Source organism: Mandrillus leucophaeus, unplaced genomic scaffold (assembly GCF_000951045.1).
Source record: "Mandrillus leucophaeus isolate KB7577 unplaced genomic scaffold, Mleu.le_1.0 Scaffold143, whole genome shotgun sequence".
NCBI classification, from domain to species: domain Eukaryota; kingdom Metazoa; phylum Chordata; class Mammalia; order Primates; family Cercopithecidae; genus Mandrillus; species Mandrillus leucophaeus.
This window is the reverse complement of record NW_012101399.1, coordinates 4,689,291-4,714,746: the sequence shown is the minus strand read 5'-3', so window position 1 is coordinate 4,714,746 and position 25,456 is coordinate 4,689,291. Positions and strand designations below refer to the sequence as shown.

The window sequence follows — 25,456 nt, the reverse complement described above, 5'->3', positions numbered from 1 at the left end:
TTTAGAGGTTTAAATGCAATCCCATATGTAAAGTGTTTAGCACAATGTTTAGCATACTATATATTTAATGTAGTAGTTGCTGTTCTTATTGTGATCATCATTTTAGTTAACGGCAGTATAGACTGGGTGACCAAAGGTGAAGAGTCATTGAGGCTAATTAGGAAATTATATTGGGAACTAAATGTGAGAAATACTGAGAAAAGAATTGATAGGATTTACGAGTTGATTAGATTTGAGTCAGGGTGAATGGATTATTCCTATAGGAAAGTCATGGGTTTAGGGTAGGGATTGGTTAATTATTCCTGGAGTTTGAGCTAGTGATTATTTCAGCAGGCAGTTGGAAATACAGGGTTCGAGTTTGCAAGAAAAGTCAGAATTGATGATAATAATTAGTCACACGAAAGTCCTGGAAGAAATTAGAAAAAAAACAATTTCTTCCTCTAATGTTACTGTGGACTTTTTTTTTTAGGTGCTTGTGGCAGAATATTGTGGATTTTTTGAACCCATTTTTGGTCATTTTTATTCGTAGGCATTTATATGTATTCATATATTACATATCAATAGAGAAAATGTTGAAGGACTTGCCTTAGCTCTGCCTCTTAATAACTGGATGACCTTGGACAAGTTTTCTAATTTTTTTGTGCCTTAGTAGTTTTATAAAATTGAGGTGATAATGGCACCTGTTTTCAAAGGGTAATAGTAAGAAGACTTATGGCTGGGCGCAGTGGCTCATGCCTGTAATCCCGATACTTTGGGAGGCCAAGGCAGGTGGATCACTTGAGGTCAGGAGTTTGAGACCAGCCTGGCCAACATGGCAAAACCCCGTCTCTACTAAAAATATAAAAACTAGCCAGGTGTTGTGGCGGGCACCTGTAATCCCAGCTACTCTGGAGGCTAAGGCAGGGGTGCCTGAACCTGGGAGGCAGAGGTTGCAGTGAGTCAAGATCATGGCACTGCACTCAAGCCTGGGTGACAGTGAGATTCCATCTCAAAAAAAAAAAAAAAAAGAAGAAGAACACTTAATATTGTATGTGCTAACAGTTGAGCCTAGCATACAGTATGTGTCAGTGAAGATGATCTATTATCATCTGTCATTATTATTGCCATCTGTCCTGTTGGTCAGGAATGTTTAACAATTCTTACAAGTTGCATTTTTATCTTCTAGCTGTTTTGTTAAAAGCAAAAATGAAACAGTTGCCTGCGGCAACAGTTCGACTCCTTTCAAGTTCTCAGATCATCACTTCGGTTGTCAGTGTTGTAAAAGAGCTTATTGAAAACTCCTTGGATGCTGGTGCCACAAGCATAGATGTTAAACTGGTGAGTATCCTTGAGAACCCAGATACCTTTAAGACAAAGAAAAAGGGCTGGACAGATGTTTTCTCTTTAAACTGTTACCTTTATTTTATTTCTTTACACCAGTAAATTATTCTTAGGACATTGGACCCTTTGTCTTAAGAGTAAATCCTTAAAAATAAATTTTAATTTAAATTAACATTGTAGTAACGCTAAAGGAAATATAAAAGAAAACATGTTCTTTGTTTTTTTGAGACATGTTTTTGAGACAAAAAACATGTTCTTTCTTTGTATTTTCTACAGATATTGGTTATTCATGTTTCTTTGTTTCCTTTTGCATTTTATTTTTTCCATCTAATCTAATTTCAAACCATTTCTCTTGTTACTTTTTTCACATTTTAAAATATAAGTTCTGTATGTTAAATCATTTGAATAAATATGGCCTATATCACTCATTATGATTTATTGCAATTAGTTTCCATGACTAGTTCCCCTGTTCTTAATTGCTAACACATAGATATATGGTCTATTTTATTCATTTTTGTGTCCTCTATACCTGGCTAGTACCTAGTACATACTAGGAAGGTAAATAAATCTGATTGAATATAAGAATACATTTTTTTAAATCTCCTAATTATCAGATATTTATACTGTTTCTGGTGGTATAGAACTAGAAACAATGCTGATAGAAATATATTTGTAGGGCCAGGTGCGGTGGCTCAAGCCTGTAATCCTAGCACTTTGGGAGGCTGAGATGGGCGGATCATGAGGTCAGGAGATCGAGACCATCCTGGCTAACCCGGTGAAACCCCATCTCTACTAAAAAATACAAAAAACTAGCCGGGCGAGGTGGCGGGCGCCTGTAGTCCCAACTACCTGGGAGGCTGAGGCAGGAGAATGGCCTAAAAACCCGGGAGGCGGAGCTTGCAGTGAGCCGAGATTGCGCCACTGCACTTCAGCCTGGGCGACAGAGCGAGACTCTATCTCAAAAAAAAAAAAAAAAAAGAAAGAAATATATTTGTAGGAAAGGGACCTAACCTTTTCTTATCTACCAGATAAGATTCTATGAGATGGACATACTATATGTATGTATATTTGTGTGAAAATAAAATCCTTTCTTATAAATCACTTCTTATAAAACATTGTGACTTAACTACTATACCCATTTTATTTATTTATTTATTTATTTATTTATTTATTTTAACTGGGTCTCGCTCTTTCGCCCAGGCTGAAGTGCAGTGGCGCGATCTCAGCTTACTACAATCCCCCTCCCCAGTTCAAGCAATTCTCCTGCCCCAGCCTCCCAAGTAGCTGGGATTACAGGCGCCTGCTACCATGCCTGGCTAATTTTTGTATTTTTAGTAGAGACGGGGTTTCACCATGTCGGCCAGGTTAGTCTCGAACTCCTGACCTCAGGTGATCTGCCCACCTTGGCCTCCCAAAGTGTTGGGATTACAGGCATGAGCCACCCGTGCCCAGCCATACTATACCCATTTTACAGGTAATGTTCTGAGAAGTTTCCCAAAGTCTCATAATTAGTAAGTAGTGGAGCTAAGACTGGAATCCAGGTCTTTCTGACTCTAAAACCCGTTCTTGATCTTCTGTCTGTGCCAGTGGTTCTCATGATGTTTGGGTGCATCAGAATAACTTAGGATGTTTGTTAAAACTGTTACTGGGCCTTACTCACAGAACTTCATAGTCTAGATGGGACCTGAGAATTTACATTTCTAGTAAATTTCTAATTGATGCTGATGCTGGTGGGTTATGGAACACACTTTGAGAACCATTCTACTCTATCAAACCTGTATTCTGTTTTTAATACACTCTAAGCTTTATAAACAAGAAAAAAAGTATATTAAACCCAAAGAAAGACAGTTTGTTTTTCTTAGGCATTTCGTGTAGTCAATTCAGTCTGATTAGAGTATAATTGATAATAATTAAACAGGATTAAATAGTTATATTTGACAGACTTCACTTAAGAATCTTTGGCAGGCAAACGTCCTTTTCTTAAACATTTCTGAAAGAAAAACTGGTTTTTAAAATAGTGTTACAAAGCCAACAGAAGTCCTGTATAAACTAAGTTAAATATTTTAACCTGCCTGTAAATTTTAGTCTCTTGACATTTACCAGTATTTGCATTGTAAAATTTTAAGATACACACCTTAAATGTGTGGCTCTACATAATAAGACCTGTTTCATTATGGTTTTATGCTATAATAGCTATCCTGACTAGATATGTTTTCTTAATTAATTAAACATGATGATACAATTTTAAACATTTAAACAAATCTTTGTCTTCTTATTATGGGGTTTCGAGACCATGTTGCCCAGGCTGGTCTCAAACTGCTGACCTCAAGTGATCCGCCCATCTCAGCCTCCTAAATTGCTGGAGTACAGGCGTGAGTCACCATACTTGGCCCGGTTTTTCTTTAAAATGAAGAGGAAAGACTGTTCCCAGAATATAAACTTAACTTTATTCATTTGTTTATTTATTTTGAGATAGTCTCACTCTGTTGCCCAGGCTGAAATGCAGTGGTGTGATCTCAGCTCACTGCAACCTCTGTCTCCCGGTCTCAAGCAATTCTCCTGCCTCAGCCTCCCAAGTAGCTGGGATTACAGGTGTGTGCCACCACGCCCAGCTAATTTTTTGTATTTTTAGTAGAGACCAAGGTTTCACCATGTTGACCAGGCTGGTCTTGAACTCCTGACCTCAAATGATCTGCCTGCCTTGGCCTCCCAAAGTGCTGCAGTTACTTGCATGAGCCACTGCACTCAGCCAAACTTAATTTTAGATTGAGAGAGGTGTGAGGAACAAAATGTTACGCATCTCCCTCCTATGTTTTGTATATCTAATTTATCTAAAAATTGCTGACATATACAGTATTATATCATTTTAGGTTATTAAAAAGATGTGATATTATTTTAAATACCAGAGTCAGTATAATTATAGAAAGTTTTTTTCCCCCTTTATAACTTGCATCTATGGTCATACACGTAAGACTTTGTGGAGTAAAGTCAGGCTTATTTATTATGGAAGTTGGCTACCAAATTTAGAATATGGTGTTCATAGAAAGTATGATCACTATGGGAATTTAAATTTTGTTTTTGTTATATTTGCATATTTTTAGTATTAGAATATAAAACTAAGCAATGAATTGAGATTTTGAAAAAATTTTTGTTGTCTGATATGATGACTCACACCTGTAATTCCAGCACTTTGGGAAGCTGAGGCAGGAGGATTGCTTGGAGCCAGGAGTTTGGTATCAGCCTGGACAACAAAGTGAGACCCCACCTGTACAAAAAATAAAAATAAAAGTAGCTAGGCCCTGGCATGCACCTGTAGTCCCAGCACCTCAAGAGGCTGAGGTGGGAGGGTCACTTGAGCCCAGGCATTCAAAGCTGCAGTGAGCTATGCTCATGCCACTGTACTGTATGTCGCCTGAGTGACAAAGTATCTAAAAAAAAGTCTTGATTTTTTTTCAGATTAAAACTCACTGTGGTTGCCAAATTAGATGTGTTTTCTCAGCAGTTTCCTGTTAGATGGCTGTTTGCAGGAAAAGATTTAAAAAGTTATAATGTAGTAAACATAAAGATTTTTATGTGTACAATAAGGGAGAAAGTATTAAAAATCAGGTTGATTCCTGCCATAGAAAAGCAAAATAAGTAAACAAAAAAAATAAATAAATAAAAATCAGGTTGAATAATAATACTTGCTAGGTTCTTCCTGACTAGAACATGTATTACTTTGTTGCTGATGGAATTCTGTTCTGTTTTGTTTTGTTTGGGGGCCATAGATACAAAAGGTGTATGTAGTTCAGAAGAATTTTTTCAGTCAAGTGTAAACATAAATTATTGTATACTGTAAATACCCATGATAATGAAACAGTGAAAAGAAACCTTGAAAATCAGCCTAACCTCCTTATTCAACAGTTGAATCTGTGTCCAGAGAAAACAAGGGAGTTGCCCATTGCACAATAACTAGAAATTAGTAGAGCTAAAGAATTTAATGTTTTATATCCATAGTGCTATGCTTTCATAAAAGTAAATAAATATCAAAATTCTTTCACTTGTGTTTCTTTCTAAGTGTGATAACAGTTTAATACTTTTGCATACTGAAAGTGTTTTTTGACATTTTATAGGAGAACTATGGATTTGATAAAATTGAGGTGCGAGATAATGGGGAGGGTATCAAGGCTGTTGATGCACCTGTAATGGCAATGAAGTACTACACTTCAAAAATAAATAGTCATGAAGATCTTGAAAATTTGACAACTTACGGTTTTCGTGGAGAAGCCTTGGGATCAATTTGTTGCGTAGCTGAGGTAAGGTAATTATATTGGTTATTTTAGTGATTTCATATTCACTGAATATTACAGTTAAAACTAACCCAGTATTTGGTGAAGTATGGTTTTAATTATTTTTATTATGGTAAAATATACAAACATAAGCCGGGCAAGGTGGCTCATGCCTGTAATCCCATCACTTTGTGAGGCCGAGGCAGGTGGATCACCTGACATCAGGAGTTTGAGACTAGCCTGGCCCACATGGTGAAACCCCGTCTCTACTAAAAATACAAAATTAGCTGGGTGTGGTGGCTCATATCTGTAGTAGTAGTCCCGGCTGAGGCAGGAGAATTGCTTGAACCCGGGAGACAGAGGCTGCAGTGACCCGAGATCGTGCCACTGCACTCCAACCTGAGCAAGACAGAGCGAGATTCTGTCTCAAAAAATATATGTATATACATAACATAAAATTTATCATTTTAACTATTTTTAAGTGTACAATTCAGTGGCAGTGGCATTAGCTATGGTCACATTGTCATGTATCTATCACCATTATTCATCTCCCCAGTGTTTTCATTATTTCAAACTCTGTACCCATTAAACAATGATGCCCTTTTCCCCGTCCCCTAATACTCACTGTTCGACTTTCTGTCTCTATAAATTAGACTATGCTAGGTATCACAATTAAGTGGACTCAAAATATTTGTTCTTTTGTATCTGGCCTATTTCTCTTATAGTGTCTTCAGGGTTCATCCGTGTTGTAACATGCATCAAACTTTCCTTCCTTTTTAAGGCTGAATAATATTCCATCGTGTGTATATACCACATTTTGTTTATCTGATCTTCCATCGGTGGACACCCGGGTTACTTTCACCCACCTTTGGGCTATTGTGAATAATGTTTCTGTCATTGATGTACAAGTATCTGTTTGAGTCCCTGCTTTTACTTCTTTGGGGTATATACCCTGAAGTAGACTTGCTATGTCATATCATAATTCTGTGTTTAATTTTTTGAGGAGCAGCAAAGTGTGTTTTGCATTTAAAAATTGTAAATTGTATTAAGAAAATTAAAGGATATTTAACTATAGCACTTCTCAGAGCCTTTACTATGTTCAAGCACATTGTAAATTTCTAAGGTTGGTTTATATAGGTACTTTTTCCTATACCTGCTTGACCATGAAATTCTTTTATTGAGAAAGCATATCATTTTTGTTTGTTTGCTTGTTCTGTGGACTACACTTTGGAAATACCACTCTAATCTCAGTTAGTGAGATTATGCCCTAGAGATGTGAACTGACTTGGTCTAAACCCTACCTAGTTAAGGGCAGATTGGATCTAAGAACTTTAACCTTCTGACTGGGTTAGGTGCTCAGTGTCTATGTTCTCCTGAGTTCAGTGCTTGGCACACTCAATTGCATAGTACAAATTATACTACACTGCCTCTGCCCCGATCTTATAACTAGTTTGTGGCAAAACCCATCTGGAATCTTGATCTCTTCATTTCTGTTATCTCAGTTGTGTTTGATTACATGACTCTGTACTGCTTTTTTTGTACTGTACTATTACCCTATGGATGTTGGGCTCTTATTATGTAACATATCTATGTGCCAGGTGACAGAGTGATTGTGAGGGTCTCTTGAGCTATTGAAATTTGCCCAGTAGCTGTGTAAAAATCCTTCATTTGTGCTTAGGCTGGCAGGCCCTATTTAGGCAAGAATGTTCCAGTACAGTAAAATGATAGGACTTCATACCTGTTGTTCTGGAAAAGTGACACAGACATGAGCTATTGTTGCTGTCTCTCCTTCTGGTCTTTGGACATCTGTTCAGTAGTCTAGTCTTCCCAGGAGTAATGATATATTCTCTAGGTTCATTGTGGTCTTCCCTTAGCCCTTCTGTTTTTGAAGTGCTGGCATAAGGTAGTGTAGGTTTTCTCCATTTTTTGTGGCTATGATTCCAGCTCAGTACAGATGCTGCTTGACTTATGAGGGGATTACATTCCTGATTAAACCTTTGTAAGTTGAAAATATTGTAAATCGAAAATGCATTTAGTATGCTTAACTTGCTGAGCATCACAGCTTAGCCTTACCTACTTTAAACATGCTCAGAATACTTACATTGGCCTACAGCTGGGCAAAATTATCTGGCAACATAGGACACTGGAGAGGATCTGTTGTTTATCCTCATCTTCACATGGTTGACTGGGAGCTGTGGCTCACTGCCTCAGCATTGCTAGCGTGTCCACTGCTTTCTACTGAATGCATATCACTTCTGCGCCACTGTAAAGTCAAAAAATCCTAAGTAGCACTGTTGTTAAATTGGTGAACATCTGTGTTCAGTTTTTTTACTTTTGGGCTTTTCTGGCTGTGTAACATCATGTCTTAAGTAGGCCAGAAAAATTGCAAAGGAGATGAAGTTTAAGTGGGAGATTTTGCTGTTGGAGCATAGAGGACTAGGGGCCCTTGCTTATTAGAATCCAGATGTTTAGACATCATTAAAGGGAAATTGTTACGTGTACTCTTAAAACCGCTGTCCAAAATCTAGCACACTATGTATTTCTCTATTTTCCTCAGCACTCGCTTTATTTAGAGTTCACAGAGCCTCCAAATAGATTTTGGGGAAGAGTGACTAGAGGGTTCAACTGGACATTATTCATTTTTCTCCCCGAGACTGTAAATGGGAATCCACAACTCTGGATCTTGTACGAAGAGTTTGTTTTTAAAATTGCATGAGGTTTGCACCAGGGAACCTCTGAACTTGCTCGTATGCTTTAGCTGTCAGTGACTACTTTAGAAGTCATATTTTTTTTTTGTTTTAGAGCATAAGTATTTGATTTTTTTTTAAGTGTTGTTCAGACTTGACAGATAGGCTTTACGCTTTATTTGGTAGATTATTGTCAAAAAAGATAATTTGGCATTTCTGTATTTTCTGCAAGATATATGTAACCCTTCAGAGCTGAAATTGGTCATAATTAGCTTTGTCTGCTAGGTGGCAGCACTATACTTGGTTTTTAGAAATAGGTTTTACATGAGCCATATGATTTATTCAAATCTTCACTGTAGTTCTGAGTTTAGATGGCAGTTTTGTATGTTTTTGTCCATTGGTCACTTTCTATCTTGTTTCCTTATTTGATTACTTAAACCCACTTGATAGGCAAGTTTATCATTTTGTCTTTGTTTTATTTTGAGGCACTCAAGTGGCCTTGAGTATAAATAAAATAATTTTGCTCATCAGAATTACAAAAAAATTGTCAAAGTATCACAATAGTGGAAAACTATAAAGTTTTTTTAAAAAATGTTTGCAATGCCAAGCATTTATATTAGAAAATATTAACAGTATTTTATGGAGTTTCCTTTCTTACAAGTCTTTGGGAGAACCACATATAGATGTGTGTGTGTATGATTTACACACACACCTACACTAACAACACAATGAATTTTTACATATGTATACTCCTGATCAAGATTTAGACCGTTATCAGAACCCCAGAAGGTTCCCTCATACCCACTCCCAGTCAGTACTCCTCAGAGGTAACTGCTGTTCAGACCTCTGTCAGCACAGCTTAGTTGTTTATATTCTTGAACTTGATATAAATGAAATCTTACGGTATGTATTATTTTGGCACAGAGTTTTTGATGATGATTTAGGTTTGATTGTACCTGAAAACTAAAGGAAATACAGAGCTAGCTGGAAGGAACTTTTATAATAGTAGGGGACCCTAGTACACTATCTAGATCCCCCACTTCTGGACTGAGCAGTCAGCCCCCAGCTGCCAAGAGTGTTGGTGACTCACCACTGAGTCTCCATCTGGAGCTTGCCCTTATTGCAGCTGAAGAGAGCTGCCTTACCCAAGTCATGCAGGGCAACCTGTATCCAATGAATCCAGTGACTGGTTGAGGGGTTATAAAGGTCCCTGTTCAGGACAACATTGCCCTGTGCCCACTGGCGATCATCCCAGAGAACCCACCAATAAACTGCCCGCTCACTAATCTACATCTCAAAATGAGCTTCATGGATTAGCCAGCCTACAAATGTAGGTCTTCTGTGCTTCAGTCTCTTCATAGTACTGATGAGGAAACTGAGGTCTTTTGAAGCCAAATGCCAAGTCTTCTTACCTCAACTTCAAAACACTCTCTCTCATACTCAAGTAATGTTCATTGTGTACTGCACACAGGGTGCTGCGCTAGGTAGTTGATTTCAGAGGAATTGTACACAGTGAAATATGAAATTTGTAACCTATTCAGGGATACATAGTGTGTTCAAGGCAAAGCCCAGAATTCAGTCCTAATTTCATGCCTTTCAGTAGTGAGTTTTCCATGGTAGGTTATATTACCTCTTTACTGGCATGATTAGAAATGTATTTATAAAGTTTAAAAATACCTCCATATTAAATATTAAATTATTTACAAATATACCCAGGCCTGCATTGCTAAGTTCAATAGATAAGTTGTTAGGAGTAGGTGAGTTGAAACTTATATGGGAGGACTGAATAGTATTTGAGAAAAACAGGATGTTCGTTGAAGTCAGTTACATTTAAAAATAAATATTTTAAGTAAGAGTTAATGGGTGCTTTTTGGGAGAAAGGAGTTCATTTTTTAAACTTAATGAATATTCCTTAGCACTCAAAGAATTGAAGTTTCACATATAGAAAAAATATATTTTCAAGACTGGCTTATTTTGAAACTTTTTAGATGAAAATTATAGTGAATGCAATAAAAATTAGTAATTTGGTTATTTTATCTACCAAACTAATTGATGCATATAATTTTAAAGTCACAGGGTTGTAAACCATCCTAGGCTCAGTAGATTGATACGTAATTGGGCACACTATTAAACAGCCATCACCTATAACTCTAGTTGTTGACATTACTTTCTGTTTATTTAAAATGTTATTAAGAAGAAAAATTAACTTAGACTTTCAGCAGAATTGACTAGAGAAATCTAAAATACATCTAATTCTATGTTCTTTATATACTTGAATGATCAGTTTTCCTAATTTGTCAATTATAAAATAACTTCCAACCTTAAACAGTCCAAAGGAGTAAAGCATTATTTTTGTTTTGTTTTGTTTTCTAATTTTTAAAATTTTTCGGCCGGGCGCGGTGGCTCAAGCCTGTAATCCCAGCACTTTGGGAGGCCGAGACGGGCGGATCACAAGGTCAGGAGATCGAGACCATCCTGGCTAACACGGCGAAACCCCGTCTCTACTAAAAACACAAAAAATTAACCGGGCGAGGTGGCGGCGCCTGTGGTCCCAGCTACTTGGGAGGCTGAGGCAGGAGAATGGCGGGAACCCGGGAGGCGGAGCTTGCAGTGAGCTGAGATCTGGCCACTGCACTCCAGCCTGGGCGACAGAGCGAGACTCCGTCTCAAAAAAAAAAAAAAAAAAAAAAAAAAAATTTTTCATAGAGACAGGGTCTCACTCTGTTGTTCAGGCTGGGCTCAAAATCCTGGCCTCAAGCGATCTTCCTACCTCAGCCACCCAAATTGCTGGTAGGCATGAGCCATTGTGCCCTGCAGGCATTCTTTTTATATTGACAGAGTAAACTATTGGTATTTTAAAATGGAATTACTGCTTGCATGATCTGTGATGAGTATATCAGCAACTGACACATTTACTGGTAATGGTTTTCTTTAAAATTGTAAAGGCAAGCATAACTTCTTGAAATGTATTGTTTGTAGAGCAATACTTTTGAGAAATTTGTCATCTTCAGTGTTTAATTACTAGTACTAATTACTAAGCACAGTAACTGAGTTGAAATAGAGAGTAAAAATCCTGTCTTGACCTTCTCATAAAAATTTTTATAAAGATTATTTGTATATATCATTTCTATCACATAATAAAAACCATAAAATATTTTTCTTTTTAGGTGGTAGTTTATATATGTTATCAAAGAAATGTTTAAGAAACTAACAACATTTTTGAACTGGATTTTACATGGAGGCTGGTTTTAGAAATACAGAAATTTATTTTTTTTCTTAAAGAGCAGATTCTGAAGTAGGAGTCAGAAGCCTAATTCTAAATCCTGAGTGTTTGAATAGGAGACCTGGCCAAAGGCCAAAGTCAGATTAAGTTTTCTGATAATTTTTTTTTTTTTTTATTAAGTGAGGTTCAAATAATGTCTTGAATATTGTGTACATACACATGCAAGTTATTTCTACTTGGACTTGTATGTGAAAAGTAGGATGCAGCTGGATAAGATCATTAGACTTGCTTATTCCCCTTTGCAAATAGTATTTCCCCTCAGCGTTCAATGTATACTTTTCTACATTTTGGGGAAATCCCTTCTAAAATGTAGTAGCCATTCATAGGTAAATTCCTTCTAATTCCCACCAAATGTCTTCATTCTGTAGTGTTAGTTCATTTTTTTCTCTTAGAAGAATAAATGTCATCGTCTGCATAACATTTATATTTATGGATTCATTCATCCACCATTTAAATGATTACAATGTACTGAATGTTACTCTCACCTTGTCAAACTCATTATGCAGTTGACCCTTGAACATCACCCAGTTGAGGTGCAGACCACTCCCTTCCCCCTCCGCCACCACTTCGCCATGCAGTCAAAAATTGACGTGTAACTTTTGACTCCTTTAAAACTTAACTACTGTTGACTGGCCTACTGTTGACCAGAAGATAACATATTTTGTATGTTACATGTATTATATACTGTATTCTTACAATAAAGTAAGCTGGTGAAAATAATGTTATTAAGAAAATTATAAGAGAAAATATGTTTGCTATTCATTAAGTGGCAGCTGTTCATTAAGTGTTCATGTTAAGTAGGCTAAGGAAAGGGTAGAGGAGGAGAGATTGGTCTTGCTGTCTCTGGTGGCAGAAAATCTGTGTGTTAAGTGGACCTGCACAGTTCAAACTTGTGGAAGGGTCAACTGTACATAATTTTGTGATGAGATAATATAGGATCTGTAGGTTTGTTTTTATATCACATCACGTTAAGTCTCCAGGGGCTGGAGGAGCAGAATGAGAAGCTGAGTCATTCTGTTTTGAAGATGGAAGTTGGGACTCACTTATTTGTGGGCCCACATGCTATAAAAGGGCCAGGGGAAGCCCCTAGTGTCATTATGATGGTTCTAAGCCAAGGACTCCTGACTCCTTTTCCACAGTGTAGGGCTGTCTCCTATATTTTTTATAGCTGTGATGGAAGAGCTTTAGTCAAAATATGTCTGGGAAGTTTTGAAGCAGTTATAATATTTTGCTTCCTAAATGCAGCTTCTTCACAGGTGATGGAACTCTGTTGAAAGGAGAAAAGCCAGGGCCAAGATCTCCCTGTTGTTAGGCTCCCCATAGTGGGTATCTGAGAACAAGTTCTGCAGTCAGAGTACTTTAATTAGTGCACAATACTTGCACAGGCAGGCAGGCATACTCACACACAGAAAACATTTCAGCCATTCAGGCAAAAGTCTGTATTTCACCTGAATCATAAAGACCCTGAGTTTTCAACTCGTTTTTGTGTCAGTTTTCATCTAAAAATTAGCCCCCCAAAAACTCAAAAGACTTTATCATAATTACCTTAAATGAATTTTTGTCAAGAGGATTTTTACCAGAATTATCAGGATATATTCTAAGTTTTTTCTTTACTTTTTATCTAAACATTGAAGAAAAACTCTTTTTTTATTAAACATAAAGTTTAAATGCTTTTATGTAATTTTAATTTTGCAATGATATACTGCAATTTCTTGAAACTCAGTAAACTGGACCAGAGAGTCAGTTTTTAATAACTGATAACTAATATAGCCTCCAAGGTTCTCTAAGGACTTGTAAAACTTTTCCATTTAAAATACTGGTTTTCTTTATTTCTTCTCTTGACACCGGTAGATTCACTCTCTGCCACCATTCCTCAATGTCTCTAGTAAGAATCACCAGTAATGTGTACTGTTAGAGATGCTCCTGATAGTGGAGTTACTGCAGGCTCACATGCTAGGGCCTGCACAGCTAATGAATTCTGAACCTGTGCCCGGTCCAAAAAGAAGTTTCCTGCTCCAGACACAGGGTCATGTGATGAAATGAACTCTCGAAATACAATTCCCTTTCCTTCCTCTGTGGAACAAACACACTGGATTTCATAAATTTATGAGATACACTTATGTGTTTGCTTTATGCTTACTGTCTTTAACCATGAATCGCAAAGCATTTCCTATCTAAATAAATTTTCATAGTATTCTACAAATTGTAATTTGACAAAATTTTAATGTTGGAAAATAGAGGTTTGGTTTTTTTTTTTTTTTTTTTTACTTTAACATAAATGTTACGTTATGAGCACTAAGGTCTTATTTTGCTTTTTAGCACTTCAGTTTCTTTGCCTAGATTAGAGTATATATGTTTAAAGGATGAGCAAGTTAATATCTTGTAAGATACTTTGAAGTGGTTAAAACAAAATCCCATGTAACCTTATAAAGTATTAGCATCATCTTCATCTTATCATCACCCTTCCCTTAAAGATGATCTGTGTAATCATTTATTCAGGACCATCTAGAAGCCACTGGCAAGGTTAGTACTGGAACTCAGAGTTCCAGGGCCGCCTTTGCTCAGTGACACCAACTTTAGGTCAGGTGACTAGTTCTTTGGAGAAGAGAAATAGAATTCAGTTGACCTTGGCATTTTGGAAAAGCAGTTGGTTAAATGTAGAATTGTCTTTAAAAGGATAATTATGGAATAATTAGGCCCAGAAAAGAAAATCTCGAGTACTTTCTGTGCTCTAAATTACACTGCTTTTGAACCATGGAATGTATTTTGGAAGAGGTAGATCCCTTAAGAGTACTCAGAAACTCATAACTGTTTTAGGTTCTGCTTTTTTGGGGGGATAGTATCACAGTAATAGCAGCTTGACATAGCGCCCCTAGTAAGAGTTTCATAGACTTCATTTTCAGAGAGAATCTAACGTCCTCTGATGGTACTATGAGCTGGAGAAGCCGTTTCTTTTTGTTGCTCTGATATTCCCTGCATGGTACCAACATGTTCCACAGAGCTGTAGGCCCTACAGTAAATTTGCTTGGTTAGGGCAGGGTGACAGAACCATCAAATATAGACCCACCTGGATTCAGATGAATTCCAGCAGTAGGGTTGGATTATTCTGGTGTCTAAATTATATGGATTTACTTTAGAATATTCAGCTCTTCATATAAAGATGGCCAAGAACGATTACTCCCAATTTTGGGTCATCATTGGCTCACCAGACGTGTGAGGAGGCTACCTTCTTCCCAAGGCTTTCCTTGCCAGCATCTCCACTCCCCACTGTTTTTTTTGTTTTTTTTCCTGAACAGTAGCATATTTTACTATTGTTGTACTTTCATACCTACCTCATGGGGTAAGTAAATAGAAAGCTGAGGGTGAAGCTAGCTCAAAAGAGGGCAGACACTTTAAAAATTATATTTCTATGACTAACATCTGAGGAAATGTTTTCATACTGAATGAAATGTCTTCTTGACTTACACTTACATGTTTTAAAGATTTTTTAATTAATAAGAAATCTATGCTTAATGACTTTAAAGCTCAGTTTTAAGAAAAAATATCTGTAAATATATATATAATTTAATTTTTTTTGAACCATAAACTTGAAATACAGAAGTGCAGTTTTACACATTATATAGACGGGGGAGGGAATGATCACTTTACTGAAGAACTATTCATTTACCAACAAATTTATGGAAATAGTCTGTTAAAAAAACAAGTTCCCTTAATACAGTTGAAGTACTTGCTTTTATAGACAATAAGTCATATAATGCATAGAACAAATGGCATTTCAGGTATACTTGTTTGTGTACAAGTGTTTATGAAAGTGAAATACTCAAAACAGTAATTTGCAATGTAAAAAAATACAGGCTGACCTGTTGCTTATTGGTGTAACTCTAAGGAATATTACAAAAGAACTGGTCACAAATGTTTATTAGGTAAAATACAATATTGAGTAAATATATTATGCAATAATCATTTCAAATCTTTATTAATGAACCCATCGCAATATCTAAAGTGTTAGTTTTATTAGACATTTTTTTTCCCCCAGGTTTTAATTACAACAAGGACGGCTGCTGATAATTTTAGCACCCAGTATGTTTTAGATGGCAGTGGCCACATACTTTCTCAGAAACCTTCACATCTTGGTCAAGGTAAGAAAGTAGCTTTGTATACAAACATTCTTTACCTTTTCTGTCTTAATTGTTTCTTTAAAAAAGGAAAAAGTTACTCCGTGAATACAAATGTATTGCTTTGGGCTTGGTCCTGATTAAGGCTAGTTAACTTCCAAGTAAACATTCACCCTTTATTCTAGCCACGGATTTCTTAAATGTTTACCATTGTTCTGAAAAGGAACTGTATGAGAGACTGGACACTTCCATGGACTAGTTACTCTTCTGTAAAAACTAAGAGTATTTATTTTACCAGTGCTGAATCACCAGTGTCATCTTCATATATGAAGAAGATTAATATTTTATTGAAACATATAATACATAATTGATTTGGTAATAATGGTAATAAACCATACCATCAAGATATGATTAAATAGATAATTTTAAATATGTTTATTTATGGAAAACTTCACACATGCATAAGAAGTTACAGTACTTATCACTCAGTTTCAATAATTTATCAACTCATTGCTAAAGTTCTTTCATGTAATACTCTCACCCATTTCTTCCCTTTCTATGTTACTTTGAAGCAAATACATGTATTATTGTTTCCACTTGTAATGCAGTTGGGGTTTTATATACTTTTATGTAATATTATTACATTTTAATTGGTATGTTTTTATTTTTTATTTTATTTTATTTTTCCTGAGACAGGGTCTCACTCTGTCACACAGGCTGGACTGCAGTGGCGTCATCTTGGTTCACTGTAGTCTCTGCCTCCCAGGCTCAAGTGACCCTCCCACCTCAGCCTCTTGAGTAGCTGGGACTACAGGTACTTACTACCACAGCTGGCTGATTTTTGTATTTTTAGTAGAAACAGGGTTTTGCTGTGTTGCCCAGGCTGGTCTCGAACTCCTGAGCCCAAGTGATCCACCTGCCTTGGCCTCCCAGCGTGCTGAGATTATAGATGTGAGCCACTACGTTCAGCTGATAAGTTTTTAAATTTCTCTAAAAACTATTTACTTACAAGGGTAAAAAAGATCTCTTTAGGCTTCAGTTTCACATATTTCCTTTAATCTTTTTTTAGTAATTTCTAGTAATGGGATCATTAAGAGACTATTAAAGCTATCACCTCTTTAGAGTCATGTTCAAAATAATTATTAGATCTGAAAAGGGACTTGTGGGTTTTGTTTATCCTTCTCCAATTTGTGTTGTAAATTCATGTTTAATTTTGTGTTCCCTCATTGTAACTTATCAAAGTACATCCTGTATATTTTCTGTGTTTTTTTTCCTTCAGTTTTAATGTTAAATTATTGGATTTTTTTTTCAAAAGACTTCTGTGTTCATTTCATGTATAAAATATAAATTTCTTATATTTTAATACTGGTACCAGATTCCCTCACTTGTTCTCTTATTTTGTAAATCCTTAGCTTAATTACTGATTACTTTTGCCCATTAGGAATTGATATTTTTGTTCCACATAAAGGAAATAGTTAATAGAAACTCCTAAGACAACGCACATTTTTTCCTCATTTATTCAGTTAATTAAAATGAGCTCAAGTCTAACAGCTATTTTATTTGATGTAGAATAATACAAATATTATATAGGTTTTAATTAAAAATAATAGATTATAATTCTTTTACTATATATCAAAGGTTAAGACAGAGAAAAGGCATTTTTAAAATATGGCTCCTCTCTAGAAATACTCTGACCCCAGTTCTTACGCGTTCAAATTAGGAAATCATTAGGAGATATTTGAGTGGCTATCCAGTAGAGTACTTTGAAGTAATCTAGTTGCCTTATAAAACTTAAAAGAATTTATTTTTATCTTAGTAGTGACTGGTCTAATCTGGATGGCCAATGGTTTTGCATCACTCATACTTCTCATGCTTTTCTTTATTCATCTCCATGGGAACTATGAAATAACAATCCTTAGATGTGGAATCCATCTGATCTTTGCCCTTTTGCTGTTGATTTTCCTTTTCCTGCTGACCTCAGTCTTCTACCTTAAGTAAGTGAGACCAGGTATACATATTAAGGAATTTCTGTAGTCAACAAATGAACTTTACTTTCTTTAGTATATTTCTTTTATCTCGAGAAACAAGAATAAATACTTAGAAGATCAGTAGTTGCAAAACTACTAATTGCTTTTCATAACTCAGTTTTTTCACCGAATTATAGTTGATTGGTTAGGAAAACAGCAGAAAGTCAAAGTCTTAATTTTAAGTTGTCCTAGATGGACATATTATACATATCTACAAACACTTTCAAAAGCCTTTTATATTTATATTGACTTAGTGCTGATAGTTTTTGAGTGATTGAATCACATACTCACATTTCACCAGCTGTCATTTAGCTTCCATTTAAATATTTTCTGCGTAAGATAAAATTACAGTTCAACCATTCTAATTTATACCTGTACATGTAGGGTTCTTGGACTAATTTCTCCTGTGAGGTGAACATCCCTGCTTAGCATTTACTCTTCATGTCATCTGACATAATGATACCTGTGGGTGGCATAATTGTAGGTACAAGAACAACTTAACAACAAAATTTTATTTAGGTATTGGAAAATTTGTTACCCCTTTAAAAAACATTTTATTATTATTATTATTATTATTATTATTATTATTTTGAGACAGAGTCTCACTCTGTTGCCCGGGCTTATTATTATTATTATTTTGAGACAGAGTCTCACTCTGTCGCCCAGGCTAGAGTGCAGTGGTGTGATCTTGGCTCAGTGCAGCCTCCACCTCCCAGGTTCAAACAATTCTTGTGCCTTGGCCTCCCAAGTAGCTGGGATTACAGGTGTGTGTCACCATGCCTGGCAAATTTTTGTATTTTTTTTTTAGTAGAGACAGGGTTTTGCCATGTTGACCAGGCTGGTCTTGAACTCCTGACCTCAAGAAATCTGCCTTCCTCAGCCTTGCAAAGTGCTGGGATTATAGGCATGAGCCACCACGCCCAGCCTAAAAAACATATTTTACAGTGTTTAAAACTAGTTTACTAGAAATTCCAGCTCTGGTTTTTCTAGGTGTATATTTGTTTTATGGATTAATTCAGCCATTTAAAATGATTTATGTGTTTAACAGTATGTCACCCTAAGTTGCCCTTACCTTCTGTTCACTTCCATTTTAAAGAGTTTTTTTAAACTAAAAAGAGAAATAAGTCTATCTTTTAAATTATTGTACCAAGAACATGGAGTAAATTATTAGCTTTAGTCCTGTCATCTTCTGTCATCACCTGTATTCCCTTTACCCTAGATAATCAGTATTAAGCTTTCCAAATTGGTTTACCTTCCTGGTCAAATTCTTTTAACATCTCTCAGTACTCTGCCGTAGAAATTTCTTATATATCAAAAGTAGTATTTAAAGGGCTCTGATCATTTTGCTGCTGTTACTAGAGTTTCAGAACATCATGTTCTTTGTAAACTCCTACTGTGTGATTGTGCATGTATTAAAATATCTTTTCTTCTTAAGAATGGAACTTTTATTCCTTAAATATTTTAAGAAAACTTTCTGATATATTCAACTAACCATACCTTTACATTAGGAATATAAATAGCTGCCATTATAATAAATGGCGTACCATAGGGTCATGTAAAAATATAACAGGGAGCATATTACAAGACTGCAGTTTAATTCTGGTGTTTGTAGGATGTGCTAAAGTTAGAGAGCTGAATGATTTTCTTGTAAAACATGATAGTGTAATGAGGCCTCCTTCCTATTGTTGGCCAATATTACTTGGTACTTTCAAGGAAGTACATTTCTTTTTGTTGTTGTTGTTGTTGGGTTTTTTTTGTTGTTTTTTTGTTTTTTGCTTTTTGAGGCAGGGTTCATTTAGAATCAGAAAAGATTTTCCATAAGTATGTTTTATTCAGACATATAATTCTCATTAATAGTTCTCAATTGGCTGGGCACAGTGGCTCACGCCTGTAATCCCAGCACTTTGGGAGGCCAAGGCTGGCAGATCTTGAGGGCAGGAGTTCAAGACCAGCCTGGCCAACATGGTGAAACCCTGTCTCTACTAAAAATACAAAAAATTAGCCAGGCGTGGGGGCAGGCGCCTGTAATCCCACTGAGGCAGGAGAATCACGGAAGGCAGGGGTTGCAGTGAGCTGAGATTGTGCCATTGCACTCCAGTCTGGGCAACAAGAGTGAAACTCCATCTCAAAATAATAATAATAATAGTTCTCATTTTACTTTCAGAGGATATTTTTAGGTGCTGAAGCAATAATTTATCAATATACAAATTAGGTATAATGTGATCTTAGATACATAACATATATTTAAAAATCAACAGATATCTCTTTTTACTTTCATATATACATTTATATTTTGCCCTCGTGATTTCTGTCTTCCTTCTGTCTAGAGCTACAGTGCATGCCATTATATTTGTCATCTAGGAACTTACTGACTAGTGGGGAACACAGGTGAGTGAATAATGACAAAATGAAACCACTGACTTCCTAGAGAAAGGTTAGCAAGTTTTTCAGAAAAGATGACGTTTGAGTTAGAAGATGGTAGGAGTTTGAAGATGATAGATAAGACATGGAGTGTAACCTTTCGGCAAGAGAAAAATAATGGATACAGATTTTCAAGAGACCATTGCTATCTGCATAGCAATGAGGGGAAAAAACCATAATTTTAAAAATTTGTAGTCTTTAAACTCATTGAAGAACTGTGTCACAGAAAAGTTTAAATGGACAAAGCTCACGGGAGAGACTAGGTCTTCCTAGAAAAGAAGTGCCTGGTGGCCATTTGCATCGGTGGGAGCATTAACTGAGTCATAGGTGGATAAAGGAGCAAGCCTTCTATAAATAAGGGATCTTTTATGGTACTAGGAGAAACCTGCAGAACTTTTAATATCCACTTGTGGGCTGACAGGACAGATTAGAGTATGGGATCCTCAAACAGAGCTAGTCCAACCCTCACACTGAATCTCAGCAGGACTTTTGTTGAGTAAAAAGTGATGAAGAAAATTGGGACTGAGCTAGAGAAAGAAGAATCTTAAAGCCAGAGGAGAGACCTGATTCCATGTTCAAGACATTTGAAACCAAAGACATTTGAACTGGAACTAAAAGGTTCAACTCAGATAAACTCCTAGAGTTTATCTTTGAAGAGATATATTATTCACTCTACCTGCTTGGCAGGAAACAAAGCACTTTCTCTGGGAGAAAATATTTCCTTCTTTGGTATCTATTGTTCTTTTGTACACAATGTTTGGCAAAAATAAAAATTTTGAGAGACTTGAGGAAAGGAAAATGGGATCCATAATCAAGAGAAAAAATAGTGTCAATAAACTCACCAATAACCCAGATGTTAGAATTAACAGACAAAAACTTAAAAAAAAAACTTATGTTAAAGAATTTAGAAGAAACGATGGTCAAAATTGGTAAGTAGGTAGCAAATTTCAGCAGAGAAATGGAAACTATAAAACTAAATGAAAATTCTAGAACAAAAAAGTACCATGTCTGAAGAATTAATTGGATGGACTTATTGGAGTCAGGTCAATAAAAATGATATACAAACAGAAGCACAGAAGTAGAATGGGAAAAGAACATCAGAGACCTGTGGGGCAACATTAAATGGTCTAACATACATGTGACTGGAATCTCAAGAGAGAGAATGGGGCAGAACAAAATCTGAAAAAAAGAAAAAAAAAAAAAAGAGTCTGAGGGCCGGGCACGGTGGCTCACACCTGTAATCCTAGCACTTTGGTAGGCCAAGGTGGGCAGATCACTTGAGGTCAGGAGTTTAAGACCAGCCTGGCCAAAATGGTTAAACCCTGTCTCTACTAAAAATACAAAAATTACCCAATTTTTTTGTGTTTTGGCTCATGCCTGTAATCCTGGCTACTTAGGTGGCTGAGGCAGGAGAATCTCTTGAACCCAGGAATTAGAGGTTGCAGTGAGACAAGATTGTGCCATACGCTCTAGCCTGGGCAACAGAGTGAGACTCCTGTCTTCAACAACAGCAACCGAAAGAACTAATAACAAAATTAAGATTAAAAAAAGAACATGTCTGAGAATGTGCCAAGATTTTTGAAAAGATACAAAGCCGCATACCAAAGACAGTGAACAGAACCAAGTGGAATAAAAATAAAGAGAACCACAGCTAACCACATCATAATTGAATTACTGAAAACCAGTAATGTGTTGGACAGGAGTGTTGTTAAGGCAGTGTATTATACTTTAATTGGAAGTGTTTTTTCTTTTTTAGAGATTCATAAAAGTGTGGTGCTATTTACAGCTTTCATGAAATACTAAAAGCAGCTAGAGTAGAAAATACATTGAATTCAGAGGAACAACAAAAATAATGACAACTGACTTCCCGTCAGAAACAGAAGTCCAAAGAAAATGGAATGACATCTTTTAAGTATTTAAATTTTTCAGCCAGGTGTGGTGCCTCACGCCTGTAATCCCAGCACTTTGGGAGGCTGAGGCATGCAGATCACCTGAGATCAGGAGTTCAAGACCAGCCTTGCCAACATGGCGAAACCCTGTGTCTACTAAAAATATGAAAATTAGCTGGGTATGGTGGCGCATACCTGTAATCCCAGCTACTCGGGAGGCTGAGGCAGGAGAATCGCTTGAACCCAGGAGGAGGAGGTTGCAATTAGCCAAGACCATGCCACTGTACTCCAGCCTGGGTAATAGAACAAGGCTTTGTCTCAAACAAAACGAAACAAAAAACAAAATTTGATTTAGACTTCTATAACCAGTAAAAATACCCTTTAAAGAATGAGTACAAAGTGAAGGCAATTTCATACAAATAAAACAGAGACTCTCCCATAATGCACTAGAAGAAATACTAACAGGATTTTTAAGCTGAAGGAAAATGATTCTACATGGCAGCCTGAATCTGCAAGAAGGAAAGAAAAGCACTAGAAAATGTGTGGAAAAAATGGAAAGACAGAGTATTTTAAAAATTCATTTTACAAAAACAAAACCAGTATATTGTGGAGTTTATCACACAGAAAAGTAAAATGCATGACGACAAACTTTACAAAAGGTAAGAGTAAAGGAGGTACACTATTATAAAGTTGTTACATTGTGAAATATAATTTATTTCACGGTAATCAAGGTAAACTGATAATTTAAGAATATATGTTATACTTTCTAGAGTAACCACTAAAAGCAATACAAAGTTATATAGCTAAAAAGTCAATAAAACATATAAAATGGAGTACTAAGAATGACATGGCAGAATTCAGTGCGAGGATTTTGGAGTAGTAGAAGCAGGAGGTTTAGCTTAGAAAATGGTAGTGTAGGTGTTAGATTATGAAGAGCCTTTTATATCATACCACGTAGTTTGTACCTTACCATTATGAGCCATTGGAATTTATTTTAGGCAGAGGATTGATATCATGTTATTTACAGAATTAACTGCTAGGGTTAATATTCTGTTATTTACAAGATTAACTGATGTTTTCTACTATAAATTTTGTCTTACTTTAAGATACTGTCTTCAACTACTAGGGTTTGAGGGGAGGGAAAGGACTTGACATAAATTGGAGAGAGACTTCTAGGATAGAATAGACAGACCTATAAGACTTATGCAATATTGCAGTAAAAAGTAGAGGGAAGAATCAATTCTATCTGTAGTATCTACCTTTGGAAACAATTGGATGTTGGTGTTATATGAGAAAGGAAGGTTAGGTGTAGTATCAAACCCAAGGAAGAAGATAATGAGTTCCAGCCTGAGTGTAGTTGATTTCATATACCTTGAGGATAGCCAGGTGGAGATAATGAGTGAGCATCTGTCTATAAAACTTAAAAGAGTCGTGTAGGTCTCAGATATGTGTCTTAGTTAACCAATTCTAAGATGTGCATTTTGTCACACTTGACGTCCCTGAAAACAGATTGTGACTTATAATTAATGGCCTCCCAAACTCCTTTTTGGAAAGGCAGCAGTGTTGGATGTTCTTATTGTTGTATCAATTGAATTTTGTGCAATATTGATAATTCGTGTGTTGATTGGAGGAATAAACAACTTCATATTTTATTGCAAGAAATACTTTATGAGACTTAAAAAGGGAAATAGTTACAACTAAATGAAGCTGCATTAAGTGCCAAAGGATTGCTGTCATATGCAAAGCATTGAGATTGATGGCACCAGAAGAAATTGCCATATTCATGGGAGTAAAGAAATTTCAAAGCAATGAGAGGCTGATGTGACTATTTCATGTGTTACACAGGACTGTTGTTAAGGCAGTGTATCATAGTTTAATTGGAAGTGTTTTTTTTCTTTTTTAGAGATTCATAAGAGTATGGTGCTGCTTACAACTTCCATGAAAAGAATCATTGGCATATAGGTAGTAGTTGAAGACACGGGAATGGAGGAAACATCTAGGGGAACAAAGAATGAAGTGAGGTGTCTGTGAATAGGATCTGGTATGGATTCTGGTGTGTGTGTATTTTCCATTTAGCAGTAGAGGCAGAATGCATACCTGCTCTGACTGCTAAATGCATGCACTTCTTGATCTCCATCAGCTTCTGCTCCAAAATTTGTCAGTGACCTTTTTACTTTCCTAAGCCAAAGAATAGTAGCACCAAAGTGTTACTAGTGAGAAATACGATGGTGTTCCAAGGAATTTAATCCTGCTTTTGGAAGTGATGTATACATTTAAGCCAAGGAAATGCTGTATATAAAAATAGAGGAAGACCCCCGCCAAAAAAAAAATTATTAGTAATGTTACATGCTGATGAGGCACCAGATCAAGAAAAAAGCAGAAAAACATCAACTGTGAGCAAAATAGGAATGTTGCACTTCCTTTAGTATTTTTCCACAAAAATTTTTTCCCCCATCTTGTTTTATTTTTTTCTTATAGTAAATTACCTTTCAAAAATTACAAGTACTATGTGTCTTCCATAAATAAATAATTCAGACAAATACAAACTTTATTACTTTCTCTTATTTTCTTTCTTCAAGTATTCATTTAAGACTTTTTTGTTAAATGCCTGCAGATTATTCGTCATTGTTCAAGGTGCTAGGGATATAATGGTAAACATAGTAGTCCTTTGCTCTCATACTTGTATTCTAAGAGGCGAGGCAGACAAAAGTTTTTTCAAGTAGTGACATTTTCTAAAAAGAAAGAAAACATAGTTCCATTGTAGAAGCAGCAGCCTTGGATAGGGCATTTAGGGATGGATTTTCAAAAGATATGATACTCTGGGCCAGGCACTGTGGCTGAAGCCTGTCATCTCAGCACTTTGGGAGGCTGAGGTGGGCAGATCATGAGGTCAGGAGATCGAGACCATCCTGGCTAACATGGTGAAACCCCATCTCTACTAAAAAAATACAAAAAGTTAGCTGGGCATGGTGGCGGGTGCCTGGGGCTGAGACAGGATAATGGCGTGAACCCGGGAGGCGGAGCTTGCAGTGAGCTGAGATCGTGCCACTGCACTTCAGCCTGGGAGACAGAGCAAGACTCCGTCTCAAAACAAAAAAAAAGATACTCAAGCTGAGATCTGAAAGAGTTAGCTGTGGAAAGGTTGACAGAAGAACATGTACAAAGGGTCTGAGGTGGAAACAAGTCTGATGTGCTGTAGGAACAGAAGGAAGGACATTTGTAGGAGAGAACATAGCCATGGACCAGGTTGTGTGGGACCATGTAAGCTTTACACCTCTTAATTCCCACCCCTTTTCTCCAGTTAACCAGTGTTACTGATATAGTTTGGCTCTGTGTCCCCACCCAAATCTCATCTCAAATTGTAATCTCCATGTATTGAGGGAGGGACCTGTAATCCCCATGTGTCTAGAGAAGGTGGTGATTGGATCATGAGGGCGTTTTCTCCC

At 36.4% G+C, this 25,456-nt stretch overlaps 1 protein-coding gene across 5 annotated transcripts in view; it reads left to right on the top strand.

Moving 5' to 3' along the window:
- Positions 1-25,456, top strand: part of PMS1 (PMS1 postmeiotic segregation increased 1 (S. cerevisiae)) — a 96,831-nt gene that overhangs the window by 5,448 nt on the left and 65,927 nt on the right. For 3 of the 5 annotated variants that reach the window (XM_011974250.1, XM_011974251.1, XM_011974249.1), the window contains exons 2-4: positions 1,166-1,317; positions 5,433-5,615; positions 15,595-15,697. In XM_011974250.1, the coding sequence (XP_011829640.1) occupies positions 1,186-1,317; positions 5,433-5,615; positions 15,595-15,697 (418 nt within the window). In that variant the 5' untranslated portion in view covers positions 1,166-1,185. The remainder of the gene's footprint in view (positions 1-1,165; positions 1,318-5,432; positions 5,616-15,594; positions 15,698-25,456) is intronic. The other 2 variants (XM_011974252.1, XM_011974253.1) reach the window with 2 other exon arrangements.